The 26062-nt window shown below is 49.3% G+C and overlaps 1 protein-coding gene across 1 annotated transcript; it reads left to right on the top strand.

Annotated features, from left to right (window-relative positions):
• Window positions 1–1826: 1826 nt before the first annotated feature.
• IL4R (interleukin 4 receptor) lies at window positions 1827–25791 on the top strand. The gene is made up of 9 exons (XM_026704021.2): window positions 1827–2277; window positions 12708–12840; window positions 15076–15248; window positions 15766–15923; window positions 16832–16982; window positions 22064–22163; window positions 23332–23410; window positions 23499–23539; window positions 23723–25791. The coding sequence occupies exons 1-9, from the start codon at window positions 1992–1994 to the stop codon at window positions 24603–24605; spliced, it is 2004 nt and encodes a 667-aa protein (XP_026559806.2). The 5' UTR covers window positions 1827–1991; the 3' UTR covers window positions 24606–25791.
• The last annotated feature ends 271 nt before the right edge of the window (window positions 25792–26062 follow it).

The following is a 26062-nucleotide window of genomic DNA, read 5'->3' as shown; positions in this document are numbered from 1 at the left end:
AGTGCGGCCTTACCAAGGCCTTATAAAGGGGTACTAACTCTTCATGTGAAGTTGTTTCTATTCCTCTGTTGATGCAGCCTAGGATGGCATTGGCTTTCCTGGCCATTGCAGAACATTGCTGGCTTATAGTTAAGCAGCTAGAACACCTAACAGTTGCTGCCGTTGAGCCAGGCCCTTCCGATTCTATGCCTCCGCACTTGGCTGTACCTACCTAATGCTCCTTCCTGTTTTCTCCCCAACCATCATCCTGTGAGGCAACTGGGCTGAGAGGGATTGGCCCAATGCCACACAGCCAACCTTCATGCTAAAGCAGGACTAGTATTCACCACTTCTCCAAAGGGGCCTTTATGTTACCATCTTCTGGACAGAGGAAGCAACTCTGCCCTCTGGAACTCCATCCCCCTAGAGCAGAGGTCTCCAAACTTGGCTGGAGAATTCTGGGAGTTGAAGTCCACAAGCTGCCAAGTTTGAGGACCCCTGCTCTAGAAGCAGGCATGGGGGTCCTCGAAGGCCCCCCAAACCTTCCAAAGTATGAACGGAGTCTGCTAGTGAAATCTGTGTTGTATGTCGCTGAGGGCTCTAGTTGTTTTTTAACCCAAGCTGCCACGTATTTGGTTTGGGATTGTTTTGTTTTGTGTCTTTAAGTCACTATTCTGGTGATTGCCTGGATTGCTCCCTGCTGTTTTCTTGTCAAACTTTTTTAGGAGTGATTAACCCTTGCCTCCTTCCTAGGGCTGAGTGAGAGCGACTGGCCTGAGATGATTCAGCTGGCTTTGTGCCTAAGATGGGTCTAGAAACTCAGTGCCTCTTGGTTTTTAGCTGGTGCCTTAAATCAGCTTCAATCCAGCTTGATATTGTGGTTATGGCAAAAAATGCTGGCTATCTAACACACACATAAACTTGAAAAACCATCAAAGGATTCAAAGTGTTTATTATGCAAAGAAGCAGAAGAAACAGTGGATCATATATTTGGCTCATGTAAGATGACACTAATTGATTATTAACATTTTTTTATCATTACACGGTTGCCAAAACATATCTAAAAGTTATCATGTGCAAATAATAATTAAAAAATGGTAGGAAAATAAAGTAGGTAAAAATGAACAGGTTAAAATACTGTGAGTTCTTGGGAAGAACACAATGCATCTGACAGCAACACCAGCTAAAAAAAACTGGTAGCAGTGGCTTCATATTATGCGCAGTGTACAGAACATATGGATGATTGTGATGAGCCACAATAATGTATACAAAGTGGTCTTTAGCCCACTTTAACTATATCAATGGGGTGGGAAGTCTCAGCAATTTAAGATGCTGAGCTTGTCAGCTGGAAAGCCAACAGCCAGTTGGAGACCCAAGGGTTGCACTTGTGCCCCACCTGCTGCCCATGGAGCAATTTGAAAGCATGCAAATGTGAGTAGATGAACAGGTGCTATTTTGGTGGGAAGCATTATAGTCATGCTGGTGACATGATCATGGACACCGTTGGCTCCTTCAGGTAAGAAACCAGAGTTGGACATGACCTTAACTTTTTAAGTATATGAAAATGATCACAGATAACCTGTTACATGAAACCATTCAAACGGACATTGGAACAACCTCCATAGGCAGCTGGGAGTTCCCAAGGGTCTGTGGAGGAGCCCCCTGGGGGTCGTCATCGGTCGTTTCCTGCCTGGGAATTTCGGGGGGGGGGTCTTTACTCCCGTCCGGGGCAACTGCGGAGAAATAACAGGCAAGCGTCTCCAAAGACTGCTGGCGCTTTCAGGGCACGTGGATTGGGCCCGGCTTCCCCCAAGACCCGCCAGCCGGAATCCCAGCCCAGCGGCCCCTTGACCCGGACCGCCCAAGGCCCTTTCTACCCGCACGGCCTCCGCTTTGGGCCAAAGGACGCAGGCGGGCCGGTTAAGGCAACCGAGGGCGGCTGGGGAACGCGGGCGACCCGTCCAGCGCGGCCAGCAGCCTCCGAACGGCAGGAGCGGCGCGCGGCAGAAGGGATGCCCGCAAGCCGGGGGGAAGCGGGGGCGGCCACGGCGGAGGCGGCTCCCGACCTGCCCTCCCTCCCTCCCTCCCTTCCCTCGGCCTCCGCGGAAGGGCCCGGTCCCAGCAGACGCCGCCTCCGCCCGCGTGGCGGCCCGCCCTGCGCTTTCGCGGAAGAGGCAGCGGGGCCGCTTCGGCGAAGCCGCGGCAGGCGGACGGCGCGTCCCGGGCGTCGGGCGGCGATGGGCTCGTGGCGGAGCGCGGCAGCGACGGCGGCGGGGCTGCTCTGCCTCCTGTGGCACCGTAAGTCCGGCGTCGGGTGGGCGAGAGGGGCGCGGGCGGCGGCGGGTGGGGCCGGGTCGGGCTCTCGCCTCTTGCAGAACAGGGCGGCGCGGCCCCTCGCCTCCCCCGGGTCGGCCTCCCCGAGGAGCGGGGTCGGAAACGGCGCCGAAGCTCTGAACGCGCTTCTGGGCTTGGCTCCCAAACCTGCCTCACCTAAAGAGACCTCGGTGTTCTCCTTAAGTCAGTTTAGTGCTGAACGAAACAGTCCACAACGGACCAGCATTAATTCAACAGGGTTAACTTCCGATTTTACACTCATGATAATAAAAAAGGAGGCAAGGGGCAAAGAAGAACTAAGAACAGGTTGACTCTACTGTTCAAAAGTCTTCCTCCTCTGGGCGATTCCTCAAAACAACCACAGCTTTCAAAGGGCCATGTCTCCTTTTCCTTCTCGCACGAGGTCATAATCCTTTCGGCCAATCTCCACCTTGTCTTGATCCATGGGGAATTGTGAGAACAGGGCCAGGAGGACCATGCTCAGCTTAAAGTGGCACTAGATGCCATAGAACCATTCTACTACAGCATTCATATGTAGGACAGAGCCAAATTCTAACTTTGTTTTAAGAGCATGGAAGTTTCATGTTGCTCAAAGCAATTCTTTCCTGGTTTACTAAGACGAGAGATTCCAGTTTGTTAGTCCGGTTTCCTCCGTTTCCTTCCACTGCTATGGGCAGCCCTGGCTCTCTGACTGCTCATTCAGCAAGCGGTTCAAACGGACATGCCCTGAAATAAGACTTTCCCCAAGTTCTTGGCATTGCCTCTTGTTGCGTTGTCGCCACAGTCACATGTTCACAATTTGTGTGCTTGGCTGTCAGCCCTCATAATGAGCGATGCATCATCCCATGTTTACATGACCACCATTTGCAGCCTTCACAGCCAGCTTTTGACTAGCAAAGTCAATGGGGAAGCTGGTGGGAAGCTGCAGGTGGCGGTCATGTGACATTGTGCCTAACAGCCCAGTCATTCCTTTAATCACTACCGCTAGATCCGATAAACTGCAGTCGTGTGACTGTTTGCTTTATGACTGCCTCTGTGACAGTCGCTAGTCTCATCTGCAGTTACTAAATGAGGATCACCTGTATTAAAAAGGGATACTATACCACAAGTTTCATTTAGTTTCTCCAAATCTTCCTAAGCTAGTAGCGAGTAGAAATACCGTGTTTCCCCAAAATATGACCTACCCCCAAAGTAAGCCCTCCCTGATATTTTGGGCTGTGCCTAATTATAAACCCTACCCCAAAAGTAAGCACTAGTGAAGTGGGTGGCCATGGCCACTTCCCTGTCCCTGTCACCTGGGTCCTTTAACTCAGGCGACCCAGCCCGCTGATCCAGCAAGAGCCAGGAGTTGTGTCTCTCCGTGTGCCTGGAACTGTTCCCCACCTCTACCTGGCGGCGGCTGCTGCTGCTGCTTGAGAAAAGGACAAAAAGGCAGGCAATTCTGACAGATTGTGGGATGTGTTTGCTTACAGGAGAAGCGAAGCGCAGCCTGTCCCTTTCAAACAATCCAATGTCTGTTTGGGGGTGTGTGTGTGAGAGAGAGAAACAGCGGAGGGGAGTAACAAGAGTTGCAGGAAACACTGTTTTGAAAGGGTTTCCTCACCACCATTTCTCTTTCTCTCTTGCCTCTCTCTCTCTCTCTCACACACACACACACACACACAGACATTGGATTGCTTGAAAGGGACAGGCTGCGCTTCCCTTCTATTCCACCCCCAAGCCTTCAGCCTATCCCAGGATTTCAATGCTGAAGGCTCAGCAGGAAAGTGCTGTTTAGAGAAGACACAGGGGCTCAGATCAGCTGTTTTGCGGAGGACCTTCCTTCAGGCTCTGAAAGAGGCGCAGATCGGCTGTCTAGTGAGGCCATGGACACCCTAAGTGGGAGGAGCAGCTGCCGCCCCCACCCACCCCCCAAAATTAAGACCTGGTGCCTTTTTGGGTGGTCCAAAAAATATAAGACCCGGTCTTATTTTGGGGAAACACAGTTAACTGGAGCAAGTCTAAGATGAATCAGATTTGGATTTTTTAAAAACAAAACTGCAAACTTTTCAAGAATGGAACTGAATTTATATCTTAATTGGTAATTATGAAAGTAGCTATGTTATTCTAAAACAGTGGTTCCCAAAGTGGGCGGTACCGCCCCCTGGGGGCCAGTGGGATGCCTTAGGGGGGCACTAAGAGGCAGCAGGGGGGCGTTCGAGGCCCTGCAGGGTCACCCCATTGACTGTTGCACCGCTCCGCTCCGATACACCGCATTGTAATGGGCTCCAGGAGGAGGAGGAGGGATCGTAGTAAAGTGCACTAAATTTGGGTGTGGAGCCTGCTGTGGTGGGGCCTGGAGGGTGCGCACGAGAGGAGAAGGAGAGGGGGAGGAAGGAAGGAAGCCTCTGCCACGACTTGCACTCATTCCTCAGCCAACCTGGATTTCCAAAAACTCGCCAAGAAGAAAGAAAAAAAAGCTTCTCACACTCTCGGAAAGTCCTGCATTCTCTACTTGGAGATCTTCGCTATCCTTTTTTCTTCCTTCCTTTTGGAAATCCGGGCTATCTGAGGAACGAGCAGACGCCGTGGTGGAGGCTTCCCTTCCCCTCCTCTCGTTCTTCAGCCAGCCCAGATTTCCAAAAGGAAGAAAGAAAAGGGGACAGCAAAGAGCCCCAAGGAGAGCACGCAGGGCTTTCCGAGAGAGTGAGAAGAGACACAGACACGGGGAGAGAGAGAGAAAGAGAGAGATGAGGAGGAAAGGATGGAGAGGGAGATAGAGGGAGAAAGATAGAGATGGGAGAGGGAGGGAGGAGAGAGGGAGAGCAACCTTTTCCCCATAGAAAACACAGAAAACCACAAAACCTGGGGGGTCACGTGACTCAGTGGGAGGGACATTGAGTTGCCACGCCCACCCACGTCTTGGGGCTCCCGGTGTTTTGTTTTTCTGTGGGAAACAGGTCCAAATGGCTCTTTGAGTGTTTAAGGTTGCAGACCCCTGTCCTAGGGGGAGGCAGAGGAAGGGGGGCTTTGCCGTGCCTGACAGCAAGTTCACAGGGTGCCCCTCCTGCCAGGGATCAGCCTCCCAAGCTGCCCCCCCTCTCAGGGCACTCACGTCGTAGAGGCCGGTGCTGTTCCTTCTTCCTGGAGGGGTTGAGGCAGGGTTGAGGAAGCCCAGGGCAGGCAGCTTTGCTCTACTTTTGCAATGTGCCACTTTCGCATGTGCTGCATTCGATGCGCCGGCTCCGCAGGCTCACCCCATTGAGTCCCTTGCACCTCTCTGGTGCAACAGTCAATGGGGTGAACCTGCGGTGCCGGCACTTCGAATGCTCCCCTGCCACCTCTTAGCACCCCCAAGGGGGCTGGCAGAGGGGCACTAAAAGGCGGCGGGGGGGGGGTGTTCGAGGCGCCAGCACTGCAGGTTCACCCCATTAACTGTTGCACTGCTCCAGAGCCGGCACCTCGAATCCCGTGACGAACTTTCCCAAAGTGTCACCGCTGTTGCGTTCTGTGTCTGTCTGTCTGTCTATCTATCCATCCATCCAAAAGGTCTGTCTGTCTGTCTGCCTTCCTGTCTACATACCTGCCTGCCTGCCTGTCTATCTATCTACCAATATCTATCTATTTACCTATCTACATACCTATCAATACAACCATCCAAAAGGTTTGTCTGTCTGTCTTCCTGCCTGCTTGCCTGCCTGCCTACCTACCTACCTACCTACCTATTTACCAATATATCTATCTACCTAGCTAGCTACCTACCTACCTACCTGTCTTTCTCTGTCTCTCTGCCTGTCTCTCTCTCTATCCATCCATGTTCGAAGTGCTGGCCCCGCAGGCACATTGGGAAAGTAGAGCAAAGCCAGTCTGGGATGGACAGAGGGAGAGAGAGAGAGAGAGAGAGGGAGAGAGCGCTAGCTAGCTGATGCCTCTTTGGCTTCTATTAAAGGTTTTGTGGACGAACCATGGTCAAGACTATCAGGAAGCTCTCACATTTTGTTGAGGCTTTAAACAGGATCCATTGGACCAGATCTCCACCCTAAAAAATTACTTTTCCCCAATGTTTTAAAGTGCCAATTCTGAAGAAGGCAAAATCAAAATGTTCTGGTAAATTGCAAGGAGAACACACAAACACACACACACACACACACACACTCCCTTCTAACCCTGCTGGAGCAGGTGATTGGACTAGAATAGATATCTCATTATTTTTCTCCTCCCTACTTCCTTCCTCCTTTATTTCTTTTTCTTTCTCTCCCTTCCTTTCATCCCCCCATCTTTCTTCATCTTTCCTTTCCCTTTTCGCTTTCTTTTCTTCCTTCTCTCTTTCTTTCTCTCTCTCTCTCTTCTCTCTCTCTCTCTCTCTTTCCCTCTCTCAGGCTCATCCCATTGACTTGGTGCACTGTTTCGCTCAGACTTGCTTGGGCAGGTCCCTCCGGTTCAGTGGGCTCAATGGGGTGGACCTGCGGGGCTGGCACCTAGAACGCGGCAGTGCCGGCACATTTCAAAAGTAGAGCAAAGCCAGAGGTCGGTAATTTTTGCTGCAAAGAATCACAAAAGCTTCTGGGTTGTGCACAAGAAGGGACACACGTGTCAATGCAATTCAGCAACATAAAATAAAGAAATAAAAATAAAACAAATCAACAAGAATCGGCAAAGCATCTCTGATTAGATTTTATTCACTACTAGAGTCTAATCAGAGATGCTTTGCCGATTCTAGTCCAATGACCTGCTCCATCAGGGTTAGAAGGGAGTGTGTGTATATGTGTGTGCATGGCTGTCAAAACTCCAAAAACAGGTCAAGTAGCTCTGGGGAGGCCAGTCATAAATTAGAACACTTGCTAAACAACGGGCCATTAAGTGAGGACCACTTGTATTTGGTTTGCCAGTCACCTGGCCACGCCCACCCAGTCACATGACCACTAAACCACACCTATCCAGTCATGTGACCAGCAAGCCACGCCAGCCAGTCACATGACCAGCAAGCCACACCAAAGCCATCCTCGGCCCAACCTTTTCCATGCCTGGGTCGTAGTCTCTTGCGGGGGGAATAGAAGGAAGGCCTGTTGGAGATGTTCACTGCCTTGACTGTTTTTTTGTAAAAATAAAAATGCGGGATAGGAGGGAGCAAGGGAGTCCAGTGAGGTCCAATCATGACCCTCCAGAAAGAGGCTTGGAGAGGGCTTGGGGTTAGGATGACCGCCCAGAGGTAAATTGGAAAATTCCACACACCTGCAGTGAAATCCTCACCCTGGCCAAAGAAAGATTGGATGTCTGTTTAAAATCATATGGGGGGGTTACTCAGAATTAAAGCAGGTTTGTAGTCATGCGAGCATATAAAAAAACCAATGCAGAGAAAAGAGAAGGGCGTGTCCATAATAATTGCAACATTTAACCCAAAGTCTCCTAGGTCACCTTCTTTGCCTTTTATCTTCTTTGACTAGCGATGTGCAAGAAATATAAGAGGAAATAAGTGTCTCAATGTCTTTTAGATTTTAAAAGAGCTCTGAGCAAACGGTCCTTTCTGCAGAATGCAGTTTGCAGCCGAACAGGATGTGTGCAATGCCTTCAGGTGGGGCAGCATAGATCCTTCTGCTTCTGCGTGAAATAAATATATTGTCTAGGCAAAGAGAGGAGTTCGGGTTCTGGGTTCCTCCACCCACAGCAACTGATGGGCCCAGCTGGGTTTCAGAGGGAGCTGGGAGAAATAGCTGCCCATCCACTACAGGGCCCGGCTGAGGCAAAGGGAGTCAGGCAGAGTCTTAGGCACCTCACTCCACACAGTTCCCGGAGGCGTTGAGGGAGCTGGAAAGGGTCGAGAGAGGCCTAGCGGGGTGCGGGAGGAAAAGGAAGAACGAACTCGGCCAAACGTGAGTTAAGGCCACCACTACTTGTGGAGGTAAGAGCAGCCAAGCTCTGCAGAATGCCACCCAGTGGCCTTGTTTAGGGTCAGGCGGACTCTGCTTGGAAAGGATGACCCAAACATCTATCCACAGGGCTGTGCAGAGGAATTTTCCAGGCGTCTGGAGATTAAATCACTCAGTTCTCAGTTGAACACCAAGTGTGATGCAAGCCCTGGGAGGCTTATCCAGTTATCTGGGAAGGGTTTGATTCTGTTGGAGCTGAGGAAGGGGACAGGATCCTTCGGAATGCAAACTGCCACCCCCTGCGCATTCCATCTGTGCTGCTCCTGGCTGCTTAAGGCGCCGGGGGTGGGTCCAAGCGATGGGGAATTCATCCTTGTTGGATGGGGTGTTCCCAGTTCCTTTTAAAGAGGTGCTGGTGTGCTCCCTACTTAAGTGGCCACTGCTGGCCCCACCATTCTGGACAACGTTTGTCCAGTCTCCCATCTTCTCTTTTTAGGGAAGGTGACCGAGAAGGTGGTAGAGGAGCAAACTGATGACCTGGGCCCTTTTCAGACGGGTTTCAGGTCCAAATATGGGAGTGAGACGTCATTGGCCTCTGTTGTTGCCCTCATCTGTGGAATATTCTTCTTCCCCCACCCCCACCCCCACCCGAGAGGAGGCAGGCCCTCAGTCTCCCGGCCTTCCGAAAAGGAGCGAAGACATGCCTCTACAGCAGGGGTCCCCAAACTTGGCAACTTTAACACTTGCATACTTCAACTCCCAGAATTCTGGCTGAAGAGCTAGCTGAGGAATTCTGGGAGTTGAAGTCCACACGTCTTAAAATTGCCAAGTTTGGAGCCCCCTGCTTTACAGCCTTGCCAGGGGGGGCTGGGGGAGCTGGCAGCCGTGGGGCTGCTTAAAATCCCCCCCAAACCCTCCCCTCACCTTTTGACTAATTTTAAAGTCTTGCCTCCTCTTACAGTATTTACTTTTCATATACACTGTTCTGTATTTTAACATTTTATTGTATACCACCCAGAGAGAGATGGGTGGTTCAGAAATACGAAAACTACGTCAATAAAAACATTTGTTCAAGATGAAGAAAGGGTGTCGACCGGTCAGAGCCATCTCGAGAGCCATGGCGTCCCCTCTGGGCCACAAGAGGCTCCTTCAAGCTCGAAGAGAAGCGAGACCCCATTTGAGAAGCGGGAGCTAAGTGTGCAGATATACACTGACAGCAACTGCTGGGTGGTCCCTGCCCTCTGGGACATAAAGCAGAAAAGACACCTTCCTGTTTAGGACCCTGTTTCTCAACCTTGGCAGCTTGGAGGTGTGTGGACGTCAGCTCCCACGTCTTGTCCAGGGAGTCATTCTGGAAGTTGAAATCTGCACATCTTGAAACTGCCACGGTTGAGAAGCACCGATTTAGGAGACAAATGCACTCTAAATTGCTACTAAATTGCTACCTACAATTTGCAGGCTCCACTCGCATTCCTGGTTTAGCAACTGCATATCAGCAGCCTTTCTTTGCAGCTCCCTAAAAGGCTGAGCCAGGAAGAGGGATTGGAATTCTTTGGGAAAGTAAACGTTCTAGTGTAAACTTGTTCAGGAGGCTCCAGCCTCGCATTGCGGTCTGTGAGGTGATCTCTGCCAAGGTTTGTTCCAAACCCACCCAGATACCTGGGGAATAATAAACAGACATTTGTCATGAAGGATAATAAATAAAGAAATGTAGTAAAATATAGCGTTAAGTAGAGTTACTCTATAGGCATGTCTTATCTTGACGTTAGGCAGTTGTTTTCTTAATATACGTAGAAGTATTAATCACTCTATAGGCAGTTCTTATCTTGCTGTTATAGAAAATATTTCTGTAATCTTTCACGTGTTGTAAAACAAGTAATAACACATGCCTGCAATCAGTTACACCCCTTGCCTATTGAGACACATGATTGTCCCATCTAAATCAATCTGAATGGACCATACCCCCTACATCTGGAGCAATACACAGCTTTTGAAGTATGCTGTTAATAGCCTCCTTAAGTGGTCATTGTGATCAATTAGCAGGACAATAGGAGGATAATGAAAGATAAACAGTCCCAGAGGACATTTGTCTTTTGCAGGAAAGTTAGAGTGTTTTACAATGCAGTTACTCTACTTCTAAAGAATCTTAAAAGTATAAGAAGGCTTTACATTTCTACATGCTTTTTTAACCATCCTCACACATCCATCTTATGTGTATGCGAGGAAAGGTCTTACCCTAACCTGGTGGATCAATTAAAGTTAGATTTTGTTCTTCAAAGCTTCTGCTTAAGTTCATTTTTGGCACATCGTGATCTTAAGTTATAGCTGAACTTTACAGTCAGAGTGTATAAACATTCAGCCTCAGAGGCAAACCGCAGACTGGCCTGTCCAAATGCCAGGTTTGTTTTTCCTGGTGCAAAGTAGCCAATTATTGGACAATGCAGAAAATTGCAACCTGTTTGTTCTGTACAGTACAAAGGGGAAGCGGGGCAGTGTAGCTTTTATACGCCTTTGGAGAACAAAGGCAGGTGATCATTAGCAAACAGCAGGCAACCAGCCACAAAGGATTCACACCCCGGCAGAGGCTGCGCCTTCCAGAAGGTGGGCTCCTGACTAAAGCAAGACAGCCCTCGGCCTTTGTCCTCCCTGGTGGGGCTGGTAAAGAAGTATGCAAAACTCAAACTATCTGCGGCACGAAAGGGGAAGTTAACCTGGTATTAACTGCTGGCCTGGTTCAAGTCTTTGATAAGGCTGTCACTTTTCCAAGGATTTTAGGGCCTGGATGTGAGGCCCCAAAAGAAAAGAAAACGGGGCTGTGTTTGCCAGAATAGGGATGTTGCTGAATTGTTTGTGGCGATGGGTTTGTCCCAAGGGTTGAGAGTGATCCTCTGAGGGGGCCACTACAGCCCGTGGTCCATTTGGGGGGACTGTGGCCATAGAGAGAAGCAAAATCTTGGAATGCTGGGGCTGGTTTTTACTTCAGAGGCGATGCAGCCTTTAGATGGGCGGGGCTGCAGTTGAGCCCCTCTTTGCCTGTGGCTGTTGCCACATTGTCTTCCTTCTGGTTTTTCTGTTGAGAATCCTCAGTTATGGATCAGAGGTGTGCTTAGATTGCTACTGTTGATGTTGCAACTCTTTTCAGTAGGTATTGCCGCTAAATTGGTTCAGCTTGCAACTTTCAATATGGTAATTTGTTATTCAATTTCTTTAGCCACAAACTCAACCAAGTGACTCTGGGCAGCTTGTGCTATCATAAATTCTGTGGATTAGTCCACATAGAATGAGATGAGTCCATTAATAATTTCTGTACCCCCTTTGTGACACTTGGCCATTAATCAAAGGTCCCGCCCTAGACCTGATTTTGTGTAGAATGAAGGCATGGAAGGCTGTTGCTGCTTCTTCTTCTTCTTCTTCTTCTTCTTCTTCTTCTTCTTCTTCTTCTTCTTCTTCTTCTTCTTCTTCTTCTTCTTCTTCTTCTTCTTCCTTCTTCCTTCTTCCTTCTTCCTTCTTCCTCTTCTTCTTCTTCCCCTTCCCCTTCCCCCTTCTCCTCTTCTTCCTTCTTCTTCAACTTCTTCCTCCTCCTCCTCCTCTTCTTCCTCCTCCTCCTCCTCCTTCTTCCTCTTCCTCTTCTTCCTCCCCTTCCCCTTCCCCCTCCTCCTCCTCTTCCTTCTTCTTCAACTTCTTCCTCCTCCTCCTCCTCCTCCTCTTCTTCCTCCTCCTCCTCCTTCTTCCTCTTCTTCTTCTTCTCCCCCTCCTCCTCCTCCCCCCCCTCCTCCTCCTCTTTCTTCTATAGAAATATTGTGATTGTTTTCAGCAATTAATGCACTCCTAGATTTGGCAACAATATCCTTAGAACAATATGTCCCTGCAGTTGCCTTTCCACCCGGAGATTCATACTTACTAGGTAGTGTTTTCTAGGTAAGTTCACCATCAATCCACCAAAACCTTCTTGTATCTGCATTAATTACTGTTACAGTTATTTTCTCATAATGATAACGTATTGCCTCATGTGAGAGGGTAGGTACCATCCACCCTTTTGGCTCGGGCTATTTGACAAGCAAGAGGAGGGGTCTCTTCGGCTCTCTGGGCTGAGGTGAAGGAGGAGGCTCCCCCTCTTCCATGACAGAAAAAGGGGGGTGGGTGGCATAAGTTGTCTGTGGCATAAGCAGACCCATCTACAGAAAGTCTGCATCCAAAATCGGGAGATGCCATGGTCAGAGAAAGCCCTGCTCCGATCCTGTGCAGTTAGGGAGAAGAGCTGGGCAGTAACACAGATCGCAGCCCCATGTTTATAACAAGTGCTATTTATAACCAGGAACTGGACTACAACCAGGCTGATGCTTTGCTTATATCCAAACAAAGAAAGTTACGCAGGCCTGGGGGGGCCCTGCTCCTTCGGTCGAGGAAACCCAGCCATGGAGCGATGTGATCCAATCAAGAAATGTTCCCTAGGATTCTTTCGCTTTTCTGCACCTTAAGCTGTGCCAGACTATTTGTCTGAACGTATCAGCTTCGTCAAGTAGCTCCTCTTCTTTTGTACTTTCCTAGTTGCATCCTCAAAGAATGTCCAGCCAAGGTGCCACACCGATTTTGCCACTGAACTGGTTTGTCATTGGGAGGTGGATGCCGTCACCAACTGCAGTGCGGAGTTTAACGTACTCTACCAGTCAGCTCTTGCAAAGTAAGTATTAGCAAAGCCGTGTGTTGTGGTTGAGGGGCACAAAGCTGTGTGTTGAGTGTCCAAGGGTAGGAGGTGTGGGGTCAGTTATGAAGCAGGGACTCTTCTAGTTGCAGGGACTGGGGAACCAAGCGGTCAGTCAAACTCCTTGGAGTAGCTGTGCAACTTCCTCCATCTGTACTCACTCTGCCACAGGGAATTGATTTGGGCCACTGACAGGATGACTGTCCAGCACTCTCTCCTGTAATGATGCTTACATGTCCTCAAGAGAGCATCAAGTCATTCAAAGGACGTGGCAGATCATCTGTCCCCGACCTGCTTCTTCAGGTTTTCTGGTGGTGCACCCAACATGGCTGTAATTGTGTCCATCCAACTTGCTTGATGTTACGATATTGTGTCTGGTTTCTTCTGGCAAAATTTTAGTTCCTTCGTGAGACGTTTGGCTCTCCCATTTGGCAGAGGCAAATTAACTTTTTGGTAGACTGGTAAGGCACTGTGGTAGCCCTGAGGAGACAGTCCGCTCCCCAGCATCTCCATGTTGGTCCAATGGAAACGCCTGGATGGTTAACGCAGGGCAATGAAAGTTCTGCAAGGTCTCTTACAGGCGAAGCGGTTTGTAGTCAGAGAGGCAACCAGCGCCTGTCTGGTTCAGCAGTCATGAATGGGCTCTAATCACAAAAATCTCAAATCTCAACAAATAAATGCTCTGTCTTACATATTGGCAAAAAAAATCAGAAAATAAAATACAGGCTGAATAGTCAAGACCTTGTTGATGATCCAAACTCTGTCAAGGACCTTGGAGTTCTCATCTCTAATGATCTAAGTGCTAGAGCCCACTGTAACTACATAGCCAAAAAGCCATTAAGAGTTGTTAACCTAATCCTGCGTAGCTTTTTCTCTGGTAATATCACACTACTAACTAGAGCATACAGAACATATGCTAGACCAATACTTGAATACAGCTCATCAGTCTGGAACCCGCATTACATATCTGATATTAATACAGTTGAGAAAGTCCCGAAATATTTCACAAGAAGAGTTCTCACTCCTCTACTCACAACAGAATACCTTATGCCACTAGACTTGAAATTTTAGGCTTGGACAACCTAGAATGACGATGACTCTAGTCTGACCTAAGCGTAGTACATAAAATTATCTACTGCAATGTCTTACACATCAATGACTACTTCAGCTTCAACCACAACAATACAAGGGCACACAATAGATACAAACTCAAGGTAAACCACACCAAACTTGATTGCAGGAAATACGACTTCAGCCACAGAGTGGCCAATGTCTGGAATCCTCTACCTGACTCCCCAAAAACTTTAACCTTAGCCTGTCTACTATTGACCTCACCCCTTTCCTAAGAGGTCTGTAGGGGGCGTGCATAAGCGCACCAATGTGCCTACCATCCCTGTCCTATTGTTTCTTCTTTTATTTGTATCAATTTCATGTATTCATAATCATGTTTATACTTATACATGTTATCTAATACATAGGAGCCTCTGTGGCGCAGTGGTTAGAGTGCAGTATTGCAAGCTACTTCTGCAGCCAGCTGCCAACAATTTGGCAGTTCAAATCCCACCAGGCTCAAGGTTGACTCAGCCTTTTATCATTCTGAGGTGGGTCAAATGAGGACCCAGATTGTTGGGGGCAAGAGGCTGACTCTATAAACCACTTAGGGAGGGCTGGAAAGCACTGTGAAGCGGTATATAAGTCTAAGTGCTATTGCTATTGCTAATACATGTTTGACATATAAAAATAAATAAATAAATACAATTAGAGCAACTCAGCTTGTTGAAACTAGTAAGGAGGGACTGGGGGAGTCCCTTCCAACTTCCAACTCTGTTACGCTGCTACTGTTTCCTTCTTGAGAAGAAATTTTCCCAGGGCATCCTGGGTAATGCAGACCTGAAGAGGTTGCTGACCACTGCTGCCCCACCCTCTCTGGGAAAGTAGACTCTCTCAGGCTGCGCTTCCCGCACCCCTTGTGGAGGGGACTGAGGCCGGGCTGCCTCTAGCCGGCCCAGGAGGCTCACTTCACTTCTTCAGGGGAGCAGATCCTTGTAGTGGACTGGATGAGGGGCTGCTGCCTGCAAGATCTGCTGCTCCCTTCGTGGACAGAGGCCTCTCTGCAACCTGGGGGATGCGAGGGTATTTGGCGCTGCTGCAGACCATCCCTGGCTGTGCAGAAATGGACAAAGGGTTGTGTGCTCTCTCTCGCCCTTTCTCCAGGAAGCCACAGGAGTGCCCTCTGCAGAAGAAGCAGGGCCCAGGCACTGCCCCCAGGTGTGTCTGCGTGATTCCAGAGGACAAATTCAAAGGACTCAAGTATAACATATCGCTGGCCAGGACAGAGAACGGTGCCAAGGTCTGGAGCAACCGGACCTGGGATATGGACTTAATTGGTGAGAAATCTCTTTCCACTCCGGGACCATCCTCAGCCACAGCAACTTTGGTTTCAGGTGGCAAAAGGGGCACCTGTTGGCCTGGAGGAGTTGCTGGACAGGAAAAAGGAGGTGGGGAGGATTCATTTGCAAGATTGGGTGCATCAGTTCGTCTCTTGGCTCTGCCTCCGGAATGGCGCTGGGGTTTGTTTCCCAGACAAAGGCCCCAAAGAATTCTGCAGTGACATCCTAACGGTTGATATCCCAAGCCTTCTTCCTTTTCTGCTTGGAGAGTTCTCCGCTGAACAGAGGGGGGGGGTGGCAAATGGAACCTGGGGGAGTAAATGGCAGGGTGGGCAGGAGCCACGGTGGGGCTTCCTCCAACACTGAGACGGAAAGTCCCTAAAGTGGAAGAATGAGAGAAGATACGGGGGGGCTTTGAATTGTGGGCTTCTTGCCCAGCCAGTGCCCTGCCGGCAGGGTTCCCCTTCCCCAGACGCCTCTCCCCGTCTCAGCCTCTGCTTCTTCCCCACCACAGTGAAGCCCAGGCCCCTGGTCCACCTGAGGATCGAGAAGAGCAAGAAGGACCGCACTTTCATCCTTACTTGGAAGAGGGACTACGCTGTGTCAAACTCACTTTATACACCTGCAGCGAAGTACGAGGTTGCCTATTGGCCCCAGAACCACACAGAAAAGGTAAGGCATCCCCGCTCCCCCTTTCTACGGGTGAGGAAGGCAGATTTGATGGGTTGGAAGCTGAGCATCCTCTCGTGATGGTGTAGTTGCTCCCTCAGCCTCAAACGAGGATAGCTGGGCTTTCTGCCAATTCAACCCTGAGCTAGCCAGGAGCTTACAGGTAAATCTCTTCTTCTTTGGTGGCACCTGAGAAGGAGAGCTCACCTGCTCCTAAATTAGAGCCCGGCACCCTCAGCCAGTCTGTCCTTTGAAAAGAAAGCAGGCTCAGGCATTTCGAGGTCGGGTGCCTCAGACAAACGTTTTCTGTGGTCAGATTGTTCTTCAAATGCCTACGGATTCAGGAGCATATTATGAACACGTGCAGAAATGTAGGCAGGGCTGGGGGGAAATTTCAGAACATTTTGAAAAGCTAAGAAAATGTTAAAAATCCATAAGTGACAATAGACGTACAAAACAATAAAGCACACGCTTTACACTTCATTATCTGCCGGGTCCTAGAAGCCAGCAGGATCTTCCCTTCTTCCCCCGCTGGCCAAGGCCCCGTAGCCAGGGCCCCGAAGTAGAAAGAAAGGGGCCACTTCAGGATTCAGGCTATGCATCGGGTGGGAGCCCCCTAAGACAGATCAGCCCAGGGGGTCAATTCCAGAGGAGAACAAAGCCAGCTTTGATCAACAGTCTTGTGGTCTGACTGGGCTCGATCTCCCCTCCTCCTTGGATCCCAGTGGATCAGGGAGGGTCTCTCTCGGCTTCTTCCAAAGGTTGTCTTGATTCCCAAGACTTAAGGAATTTTTTCAGCCCTATTGGCTAACAGGTCTTGCCTGTTTCCTCTCAAAGGTATCTCCCTCACCTGCTCCGCGCGTGTGTGTGTGCGCGCGCGCACGTACTGACATGTGTTTTTCTCTTCCCAGAAAATAATTGTTCCAGAGGACTCATCCCATCACACGATCTTTGCAGACAAGCTCCAGTCAGACTCCACCTACGAAGCGAGGGTGCGCTATGGCTTGAAACTCTGGGGAGAAACCTGGAGTGAGTGGAGTGCGACTACTCAGTGGCTCAATGGTGAGTGGGCTCAAGGCCACTTTGGCTCTGGGGAAGCTGCCTCTCCTCTTCCCAGGGCAAACCAACCGTGGAACAGTCTGGTGGGAAACAGAAGAACTTCCTGAGTGTTTGCCGGTTACAACTATTCTGAATTGGGCCCCCATCATCAACACTTCAGGAGGGGAAGATCTCTAAAGGGTTTCAGCTAAGCGTTCTTTATATTTTTAAGTAGATGCTGTAATACTGCAATTAGCTGGGCGCAAGATTAAAGGGGGGATTTTTCTACAGTATGTAATTCCTGTTCAACAAAGAATGTTTCCAAGGTTAATTAACAACTTTTCTTGTTGGAGGGCGGTGTTAGATTGTCCCCATTCAAGTGGAATAATTTCCCCTTAATTTATTAGATTCCTTCAGGGAAAGGGATTGGAGGTAATCTGTTGGTTTAATTGTATTGTGAAAAATGCAATCTTGTCTACAGTATATAACCACAAACAGGAATTATAGCCTAAGAAGAATTAATTAATTGCTCTTTTAGATATTTTAGGCTAGTAATAAGACAGAAACAGCAACATTTTGCTAAAGGAAGCAATACTTTTTAAAAGCCAATTTATGGTTCTTTTGGCGTCAGAATTTGCACTCTGCAAGAGTAGCCAGCCAAGACTGGAAACACACAAGTAATGGAAGAGAGTGTTTTGGTGAAGACTTAAAGTGTTGTCCATTAGAAGAGATGGGACAAAGGAAGGAGAGGAGACCACATAGAGATCACCAGTCCTGCAAAGCTAAAGGGGGGAAGCCTTTTTTCCCGCCTGAGGAAATGCAGAGCTTGATGAGGTTCTGAGGATGGAATCCTGAACTTAAAAATCTCACGATATGCTAAGTCTCCTTCATTTCACAAGAAACGCTTTAAAAGAATGCAGAAATGGGTTTGCACGTAAAATTCTTGGAACTAGTGGAGCCTTAGATTGTGGCAACCACTCATATCCTGTCTCAGGCAAGACATGAAGAAATATGATGGGCTGAAGAGGAACCCACTGAACCACGGTCTGATGTGGGGCTGTGATGACCTGGGGCATGGCACAAAGGCAACACAGTCAGATAATCAGTAGGAGTTCCTTTATTAACTCCAACTTTGTCCCAAATGTCCTGGATACCTTCTTGGCTGGAGAAAATCTCTCCCAGGAACAGCCTTTGGCTGAAGAGAATCAAGTCCAAAACGTGGTCAACAAAAAGTGTAACTATAAGTCCAAACAAGGCAAGTTGAGATAGTTAGTCTGGCAGGGCAAGAGAAGGAATTCCAGATGTGAAGGAACGGCAGTAATTCAACCCAGTTGGGAGGATGCCAGGAACACAGATAAGCAAAGTCAACACAAGATAAACTCATGTTTGTTCCCAGCAGCTGCTGCACTCAGCCTGCATTTCTTTTAAACTCTCTTCCCAGCTGTGGCTAATGAAAGGAATCAGGGCCCTTTCCTCCCCTGTAAGCCACGCAACCCATGTTGCTCCCTTCTCTGTTCCTCCCTGTGTGCCCTAGGATGAAGAGGGGGTGGGCCTGGGTCTTCCTTTGAACCCCCTCTCCCTTGTTCTACCTCTTCCCTGCTCTGCCCAGCCGGACTTTGCCCTTCTCCAGTTTCTCCACAGCCAACAGAGCCACACTCCTACTCCCTGTCAGCTGTTCGTCTTCCTCCTCGGATTCAGTCTCCAACAGGGGCATGACAAGGGCCACCCACCTCGTTCTGTGTCCCCAGACTCCTAGTCTTGCTCCCTCTAAGTTTCAGTCCTTGCCCGAGCCTTCACACCATCTTCTTACTCTTGGTGCAAGAAGTGCATGGGAAGCAACAGCTGCGCAACGGATGCGACTCCTTCCAAATGCCTGGGAGCTCTGAAGGAGAACTTCTGCGTTTCCGGACTGACATGGGTGCTCCTTTGGCAGCCGTTCAGATCAGCCCTTTCCTGCTCCTTTTAACTCATCCCTCTGAGCCCCCTGCACTTCTGAGGCGGCCCCGGCCTAGTCCCTGGGTAGAAACCTGGTCCTGGTGAAATCTGTTTCCTCCTCAGGCCAGAGACTCACTTACAGATCCTTCACCCAAACCAAACAATAGGCTGCAAAGATAATGTAAGATTGGGTCATTCTAAGCCTCTTTTTCCCTTTGGCATCCTGCAGAATTGTATATTTAATCTTTGGTTTCTCACCCCGTGTCCTCAGCGTCACCTGTAGCAGAGTGGAAGTGGAGGTGGGGCCTTCTTGGAAGTGCTGAAAGGACTGTTTTGTAAGACCGCGGCCCTTACAACACGGCAGTTCCAGGAAGGCTCCGTTTGCACCATTCAGGAGACCTCCGGAAGATAAACTTCCAAGTGGCCTCAATGGCTCTCAGTGCAAGTGCTAACAACCAGGTGGTTGGAAAAGCAGCTTTGGGGCCTCTTTCCTATCAGCTCATTTTGATTTTCCATTTTTTGGGGCTAAGATTTTAATTTTTTCTTCATTAAGTTTAATTCCAACTATTTTACCAAATTCTTTCAGTTTTTCCAATAATATATCTATTCCCTCCAAGGAATTTTCAACTATTAAAACCAAACAGTCTGCAAATGCTTTTTATTTTATATAGGTAACTACTTTTTTACTTTCACCGCACTTATTCTTTCATCTTATCTCTCTCGTAAGAACTTCCAAAGCCAAACTGAACAACAGCTGTGAAAGCTCATCTTGTTCCTTTGTGTATCTCACAAGGTTAAGGCAATTTACCATTGTCGACTATTTGTGCTGTTTGTGAGTTATGTATCAGTTTTACTTATTTGATAAAAATATCTTCAAAATCCATTGTTTCCAAAAAAATCCATTTCAAACTGGCAAATGTTTTTCCACAGGAAAAAATATCAACATGGCCTGTTTTTGATTATGTTGCATATATTGATTATACTCTTGTATGTAAAGAATATTTTATATTGCCCCTCATCTGTCTTTTAGGCAAAAAGCCACATCGATCTTCATATACAAAATCCTTCAAAACATCTTTCATTCTTTCAGCTAAGACCATCGTAAATGCTTTATAGTTCTAATGCAGTGAAGAAATTGACTGGTAATTTTTTGGTACAGTAGGTACTTGCCTTTCTTTATGAATGAAAAGAATTTGCTCCTTTATATATACATTATAACTACTGTATATAATCTCTATCTCTATATCTATCTATCTATCTAATTAACTTTTTATAATTTTAATATCATTTCCCCCATCCTTTTTTCCTCAGTTTATATATTAGCCATTTCCACGGTATATTTGCTGATTCAAAAAAATTTTGTTCAACAAAATTCATTTTTGTTTCTATTTCTTCATCTATCAGCTTAAAAACTGGCATTGCAAACATTTAATTTGTTTTAAAATATTTTTTCTTTCAGATGGTATTTTAAATCATGTTCTTTTACTTATATCTTTATAATCTTTTCTCTGTTTCTTCAATTTAGTATTCTGAAATATAAATTGTCCTCTCAAGAATACTTTTTTTGCATACCAACCTCTTTTTTACAGTTCTTAATTGCTTGATTGCTTATAGCAGCATCTCATTTAATCTCCATCTATGTATTCTATATTTCTTCTTACATATCAGAATCACATTCCCATTAGATGTTATCGCTATATATATTCAGTGTGACTGTTGCTGTAGGGATTCAATCAGATTGTCTGCAGGCACCCTTGAAGTTATTATGTTGGTTTTTAATTGTCTATTGATGATTAAACTATTGATCTATTAATCTATTGATGCCTGTGAGCAGCATAATCTGCTGGATTATGGAATAGCCATTCCTTAGCATTTAGGACCAACTTATTTTTAATAGAACCACTTGTATTTCCAGTGAAACTTTTCCTTCTGTTTTATCATCACTTTTTGATTTTGAAGCTTTATTTGTTTTGAAATCATGGTTTTCCCATCTGCCATTTATTGTAAACTTTAATCTCACCTAAGATGTGCTGTTATCTTTGCTTTGGACAGGTTAAGGGCTGCTGGAAGGACTGACACTTCCCAGATGGTAATTCCATTATTTTTGTTAACAGAATAACAGAATTGGAAAGGACCTTGGAGGTCTTTAGTCCAACCCACTGCTAAAACAGGAACCTTATATCGTTTCAGACAAGAGGCTGGCCAGTCTCTCCTTAAAAACCTCCAGTGATGGAGTACCACAGCCTCTGAAGACAAGCTGTTCCACTGCTTAATTTCTCCTTAGTTCTAGGCTGCTTCTCTCCTTGATTAGTTTCCGTCCATTGTTTCTTGTCCTGCCTTTGTGTGTTTTGGAAAATAGGTTGACCCCCCTCCCCCTCTTTGTGGCAGCCCCTCAAATACTGGAATATTGCTATCACGTCAGTCCTTCTTTTCACTGGACTAGACATACACAATTCTTGTTGGAGAAGACTGAACCAGGGAGAAATCAAGCAGCGTTTACATTCTTTTACCATTTTCTCTCTGCCACTAAACTGCTGGTTTCCATTTTCTTTCTTTTTCCTTTTTGTGTTGAAAATATCCAAACAAGCCTTTTCAGTTGTTCTGAGCATTGTTCATTGAGCTCAGCTCAATCAGAGCTTCATCTTCCCTGACCACAGATCTGCAGGGACCACAGCTATCTCTCTTTTGACTTCTAGTTCGTCTTTGCTTTCAACAACCTTTCCTCAAATTGTCCTTCATGGCTTGCAATTCTGCTTTTAATACGCTTCCTCGGCAACCTCCACCGATCTTGAAGTCCTTTCCCCATTAGTCCCTCCTGCTGTGGGATTTGCTCTGAGTTCACCAAAATCTGCTTTTTTGGAGTCCAAGATATGAGTGGAAGTTGCCTTTCTAATGGGGTGGGTCCAAGGAGAAGATGATGTGGAGAATTTCTTCACTCAAAAAGCTATTGTTCTACGGCAGCTTGGTTGGGAGGGAGGGAGGGAGGGAGGGAGGGAGAGGGAGGGAGAGAGAGAAACCTGGTAGTGCTTCTCACCTACACCTGCTCCTCCTTCATGGAAACATGTATTTATGCTTGGCCCAAATTCTCTCCAGCTCAGCCACCTGGGCAGTCCTGAGTTGGTGCTGATTCCCACCGTTTCTCTTTTTGTAACCGTTTCCTTCCTTTGCAGATTTTGAGCCCAGCTCGGAAAAGAAATCCTGGATGCACATTGTTTGGTTGTGCGTGATCGTCATTGGTCTCATTCTCTTTGGCTACCTCTGTTGCCTATGGTGGGTTTCATGAATCGGTCTGCTTGTTGGTTCGTTTTTTAAGCCTCTTCAAGTGACTCTCAGCCATGGACAACATTTCAATCAGGAAAATAAGTAGGAAACAGTAAACAGAAAACAAATATTACTATATTAGAGAAGCAAACTCAAAAACCAGGGAATAGAATCCCCTCCTCGGGGTGGGATCTGGAATTGCCTTTTGCAGGAGCCTTATTGAGCAGATATTGGGTGGGGGGTTCTGCCCCACGGACACAGCCAGCGCTAGAACAGCCCTGTCTCAAGAGTTGTTCACAACAGGACACGGTTTTAATAACCAGGCGCTTGGCTGGATCTAGCAAGATGGCCAGGCGTACCTGGAGATATGCAGGTAACCAGGCCCTGAGCCATAACAAGAACCACCTTGAATTTTACCCAAAAGCTGTCTGGCAACTTGTTTATGGGGTGGGGGTGCTGCCGGGGTGAAGCGAGGTGCACCCATTACCACTCAGATGATGCATTCTGCACACGATGCAGCTTCTGGGTGGTCTTCAAGGCCATACCCGTGTAGGGTACATGGCAGTAGCACAGCTGTAGGACTTCCTGATCCCGCAAAGGACACAATTGGTGCACAAGATGGGTCTGTGCAAAAACTAATCTAATTATAGCCGTCATCTGGCATGCAAACAAGAGCTACACATCCAGGAGGTCCAGCTGGGATGAGCAACCAAGAAGGTTGGCAGGTCCTTAATTACATCTTCCATGCATCCAGTCATTCACTTTGGTTAGGAATGAACCTGCACCTGCTCCTCCCCATCCAAAGCCCTCGAGATACAACTTCAAAAGCTTCCCTGGTCAACCAAGAGACACAGTTGGGCATCAACTGACCCCAGGCCGGCCTCATTCAGTGGCCTCCTGTAGATGTTGACCAGACGTGGAGAGAGATCCGGCCCTGAGGAATTTCCCCAAGTTCTTAGCCTCAATTTCCTTCCCCGATTGGAATCCGCCTGAAGGAGAGGAGGGGAACCAGGCAATATTGTGCCCCTGCCAACGGCACCTAATACGAACCCCCTTGTGTGGGGCCTTAAGGCGTTTGGGGCATCCAGCCCGGGGGTGGGGGGGGCGGGTGTCTGTCCTGCTGCAGTTTCCCTGCCTTTCTTCAGATAATGAAGCGACTTCTTCTCTTGCTTTGCAGGGTGAAGAGGAAATGGTGGGATGGGATCCCAAGTCCCCGCAAGAGCAAACTGGCCGAGGATATCACAGCGGGGAAATGGGTAGGCTCCCCAGGGGGGCTCCCCAGGGGGGGAGGGGGCAGGACACCTTCCATGCAAGCCCCCTCAAGCATCTTCCTGCTTCTTTCAGCTTTGGGTTTTCGGCAAGATGGACCCGGCTCCCTGCAGACGGTAGGTAGAGCGGGCAGCTGGCCTTGCCTCCAGGGAAGGCCAGGGCTGGATCGGCTGCTCTGGCGCTGTCCCTGGCTGCATCATGGAAGCCAGGGGAGAGCCTGGGGAGTGGGGAGGCCAAGGGGCCTTGTGGCAGCAGGCTGATCCTCCTCGGGCCTTTTCTTCCTGACATGCCCACTGCAGGCCGTTTCCGAGCAAAGGGGCTGCCGGTCTCCCTCCCCAGCCTCCGTGTGTGACCCGGGAGCCCTTTCTGGTCCCCGAAGAAGTCTTCCTGAGCCAAGGCTCCCTAACCGCAGGCAGCAGTGCCGGAGAGGTCAAAGCAGGAAGCCCGGAAGAGGCAGAGGAAGAGACGGAGCCCGTGGAGATGCGGATGGAGCACGAAGACGCTGTGGCCGGCCTCTTCAGGGACCTTGTGGGTGGTGTCCTGAGCACAGGGGATCCGGGGGGCCTGGCAACCTCCACCCACAGTGGCTTTACTCCAGAGGAGCCCATCTGCCTGCAGGGCCTCCCCCAGCCGGCTTATCAAGGCTGCCGAGTGGAGGCCGAGGGCTGTGGGCTGGAGCTGCCTTCATCGGGGCCAGGCCTGTACGCTCCTGAAGGACAAGCCGACTGGCTGCCTGGGCTGGAGAGCTCGCCGACCGATCCCTCCTGCACTGCCCTCCCTGCCGCCCGCTTGGCTCTGGGCTACAAGTCCCTCAGCAGCCTGGAGGCTCAGCCGGCGAGCGGCTTCTGCCCGGCCTGGAGTCAGTGGCCTGGCCTGGCCCAGGAAGGCCAAAGCCAGCAGGCCTGGGGCGCGTCTGGGGCGGGTCTTCTGCCGCTGCCGGACACTTCTGGAGGCTTCCCAATTGGTCAAGACGCCTTCTCCCTTTACGGAGCCGCTGCCCCAGAAACGTGGCTTTTCCCTCCCCAGCCAGGAGGGGCCTTGGGAGCTTCTGCCCTGCAGGCCTCTGGGGGGCCTGAGAGCTTGCCCGGGCCGAAGGCCACTTTCTTCTCTGGCTACCGGGCCTTCAGCTGTGCCCTCCAGAGCAGCCTCGCCTCCCCGGAGTTCTCCGTGGAGCCCGTCTAGAAGCCTCTCCTCCGGGCATCGAAGAGAGGCTTCTCGGGGGCAGGGAACCCATTGAGCACAAAGGGGGGGTTGTGCTCAAACTCGGAGAGGAATAGACGTTGCACCTTTTCAGGTAAAAGCAGGTGAAGCCCAGTGCTGGAAATCCCATTTCTCCACTTCACAATTTGCAGCTCTCCGGACAGTCAGCAGGGAACATGGGTGGTGGGTCAAGCAGCCTTTGCAGGCTGTAGCTGCCCCGGCTTGTGCCCCTTTCCAGTTTCAGGTCTTCCTAGAACCGTGGCTACAGAAGGGGGCCCGGCGGACACCCCGGGCACCTTGCCTCCCCCGGCCTCCCCATCCCCCCTCTGGCTCTGCATCCCCAAGCCTCAGCTGGGCGTCGAACCTCCAAGGCCTCCATCCCTCCAGCTGGCCTTCCTTACTCTTCCTGCAGCTGGGGAGCCCCAGGTTGCAGCTCGGAAGGAAGGGCGAGTGGGGGCCAGGGTCCTCCTGAAGGGAGGGAGAAAGAGCTCTGGAGCCTTTCAGAGCTGCTATGCTTGGGGTGAGGAGCGCAGTGCAGGTCAGAGCTTCATCCTAAAGGAGAGGAGACAGGCTGTCCAGGGGCCAGAGAAGCCACACCAACACAAACACACACAGGTGCTGCAGAGCCAGGAGGCCTTTACAAGTCTTCCAGACTTAGCTATGCATGCCCACGCACACACTCCCATTACAACCCCAGTCCTGCCTGCACTAGTTCCCAGTTTGCCTCCAGGTCCAATTCAAGGTGTTGGCTTTTGTCCTTAAAGCCCTTTATGGGACCAGGTGATGAAAGGAACCACCTCGTCCCAATGGGATTAGCCTGCTCCACTCACTCCGACAGACCCCATTGGTGAAGGAGCTTCAGCCGGGGGGGGGGTCTAGGAGAAGGGCCTTTTCTGCCATGCCCCCTCCCCCACGGACCATGGGACCTCTCGAGGTGGGATCCATCCCCGTCCGCCTGTCCTCCCCGGCTCTGCTGCTTAACTTGAGGCCCCAGTGGGGAGGGGAGAAGGCCCCACTCCCCTCTTCTTGGTTGCCAGCCTTTTCCTCTTTCTCATTTAGGCCTTTGTAGGATTGTATTTCATTGCGAGCGGCCCAGAGTCTCTGGATAGGAGATGGGTGGCATAATTTTAATAAATAACTAAATAAACAAACCCTTTTATAACCCTGACATTGTACAAGTTGGGCCTGTGTACCTTTTTCTGACTTCACCCGTGGTTGAAATGCGTGGCTCGTGCGCCCCCATGCACAAGTTGGCCCGCCTCTTTGGGAATCCCCAATGTATTGGGCGGGTGGGGGAGTCATGAGAAAGGCTGATGTGGCCCCTGCCGGACAGCTCTAGTAGGCGAAGCTGTTTTGCCGCCTGAGCTGCTTGAGGAACAGGAACACTTGGTGGGCCAACATATCTCAAAAGTACCTTTATTAGAACAGCACCTGGCACA

This window comes from Pseudonaja textilis, chromosome 14 (assembly GCF_049901715.1).
Source record: "Pseudonaja textilis isolate UNSWEBS1 chromosome 14, rPseTex1.2, whole genome shotgun sequence".
NCBI lineage: Eukaryota > Metazoa > Chordata > Lepidosauria > Squamata > Elapidae > Pseudonaja > Pseudonaja textilis.
Note: the sequence above shows the minus strand (reverse complement) of the source record. Positions and strands in the feature narration are given on the sequence as shown.

Coding starts and splice junctions, on each gene's coding strand:
- IL4R (XM_026704021.2), top strand. CDS start 1,992: ATGCCCGCAAGCCGGGGGGAAGCGGGGGCGGCCACGGCGGAGGCGGCT. Junction 12,841..15,075: donor TACCAGTCAGCTCTTGCAAA/GTAAGTATTAGC, acceptor CCCTTTCTCCAG/GAAGCCACAGGAGTGCCCTC. Junction 23,411..23,498: donor ATATCACAGCGGGGAAATGG/GTAGGCTCCCCA, acceptor TGCTTCTTTCAG/CTTTGGGTTTTCGGCAAGAT.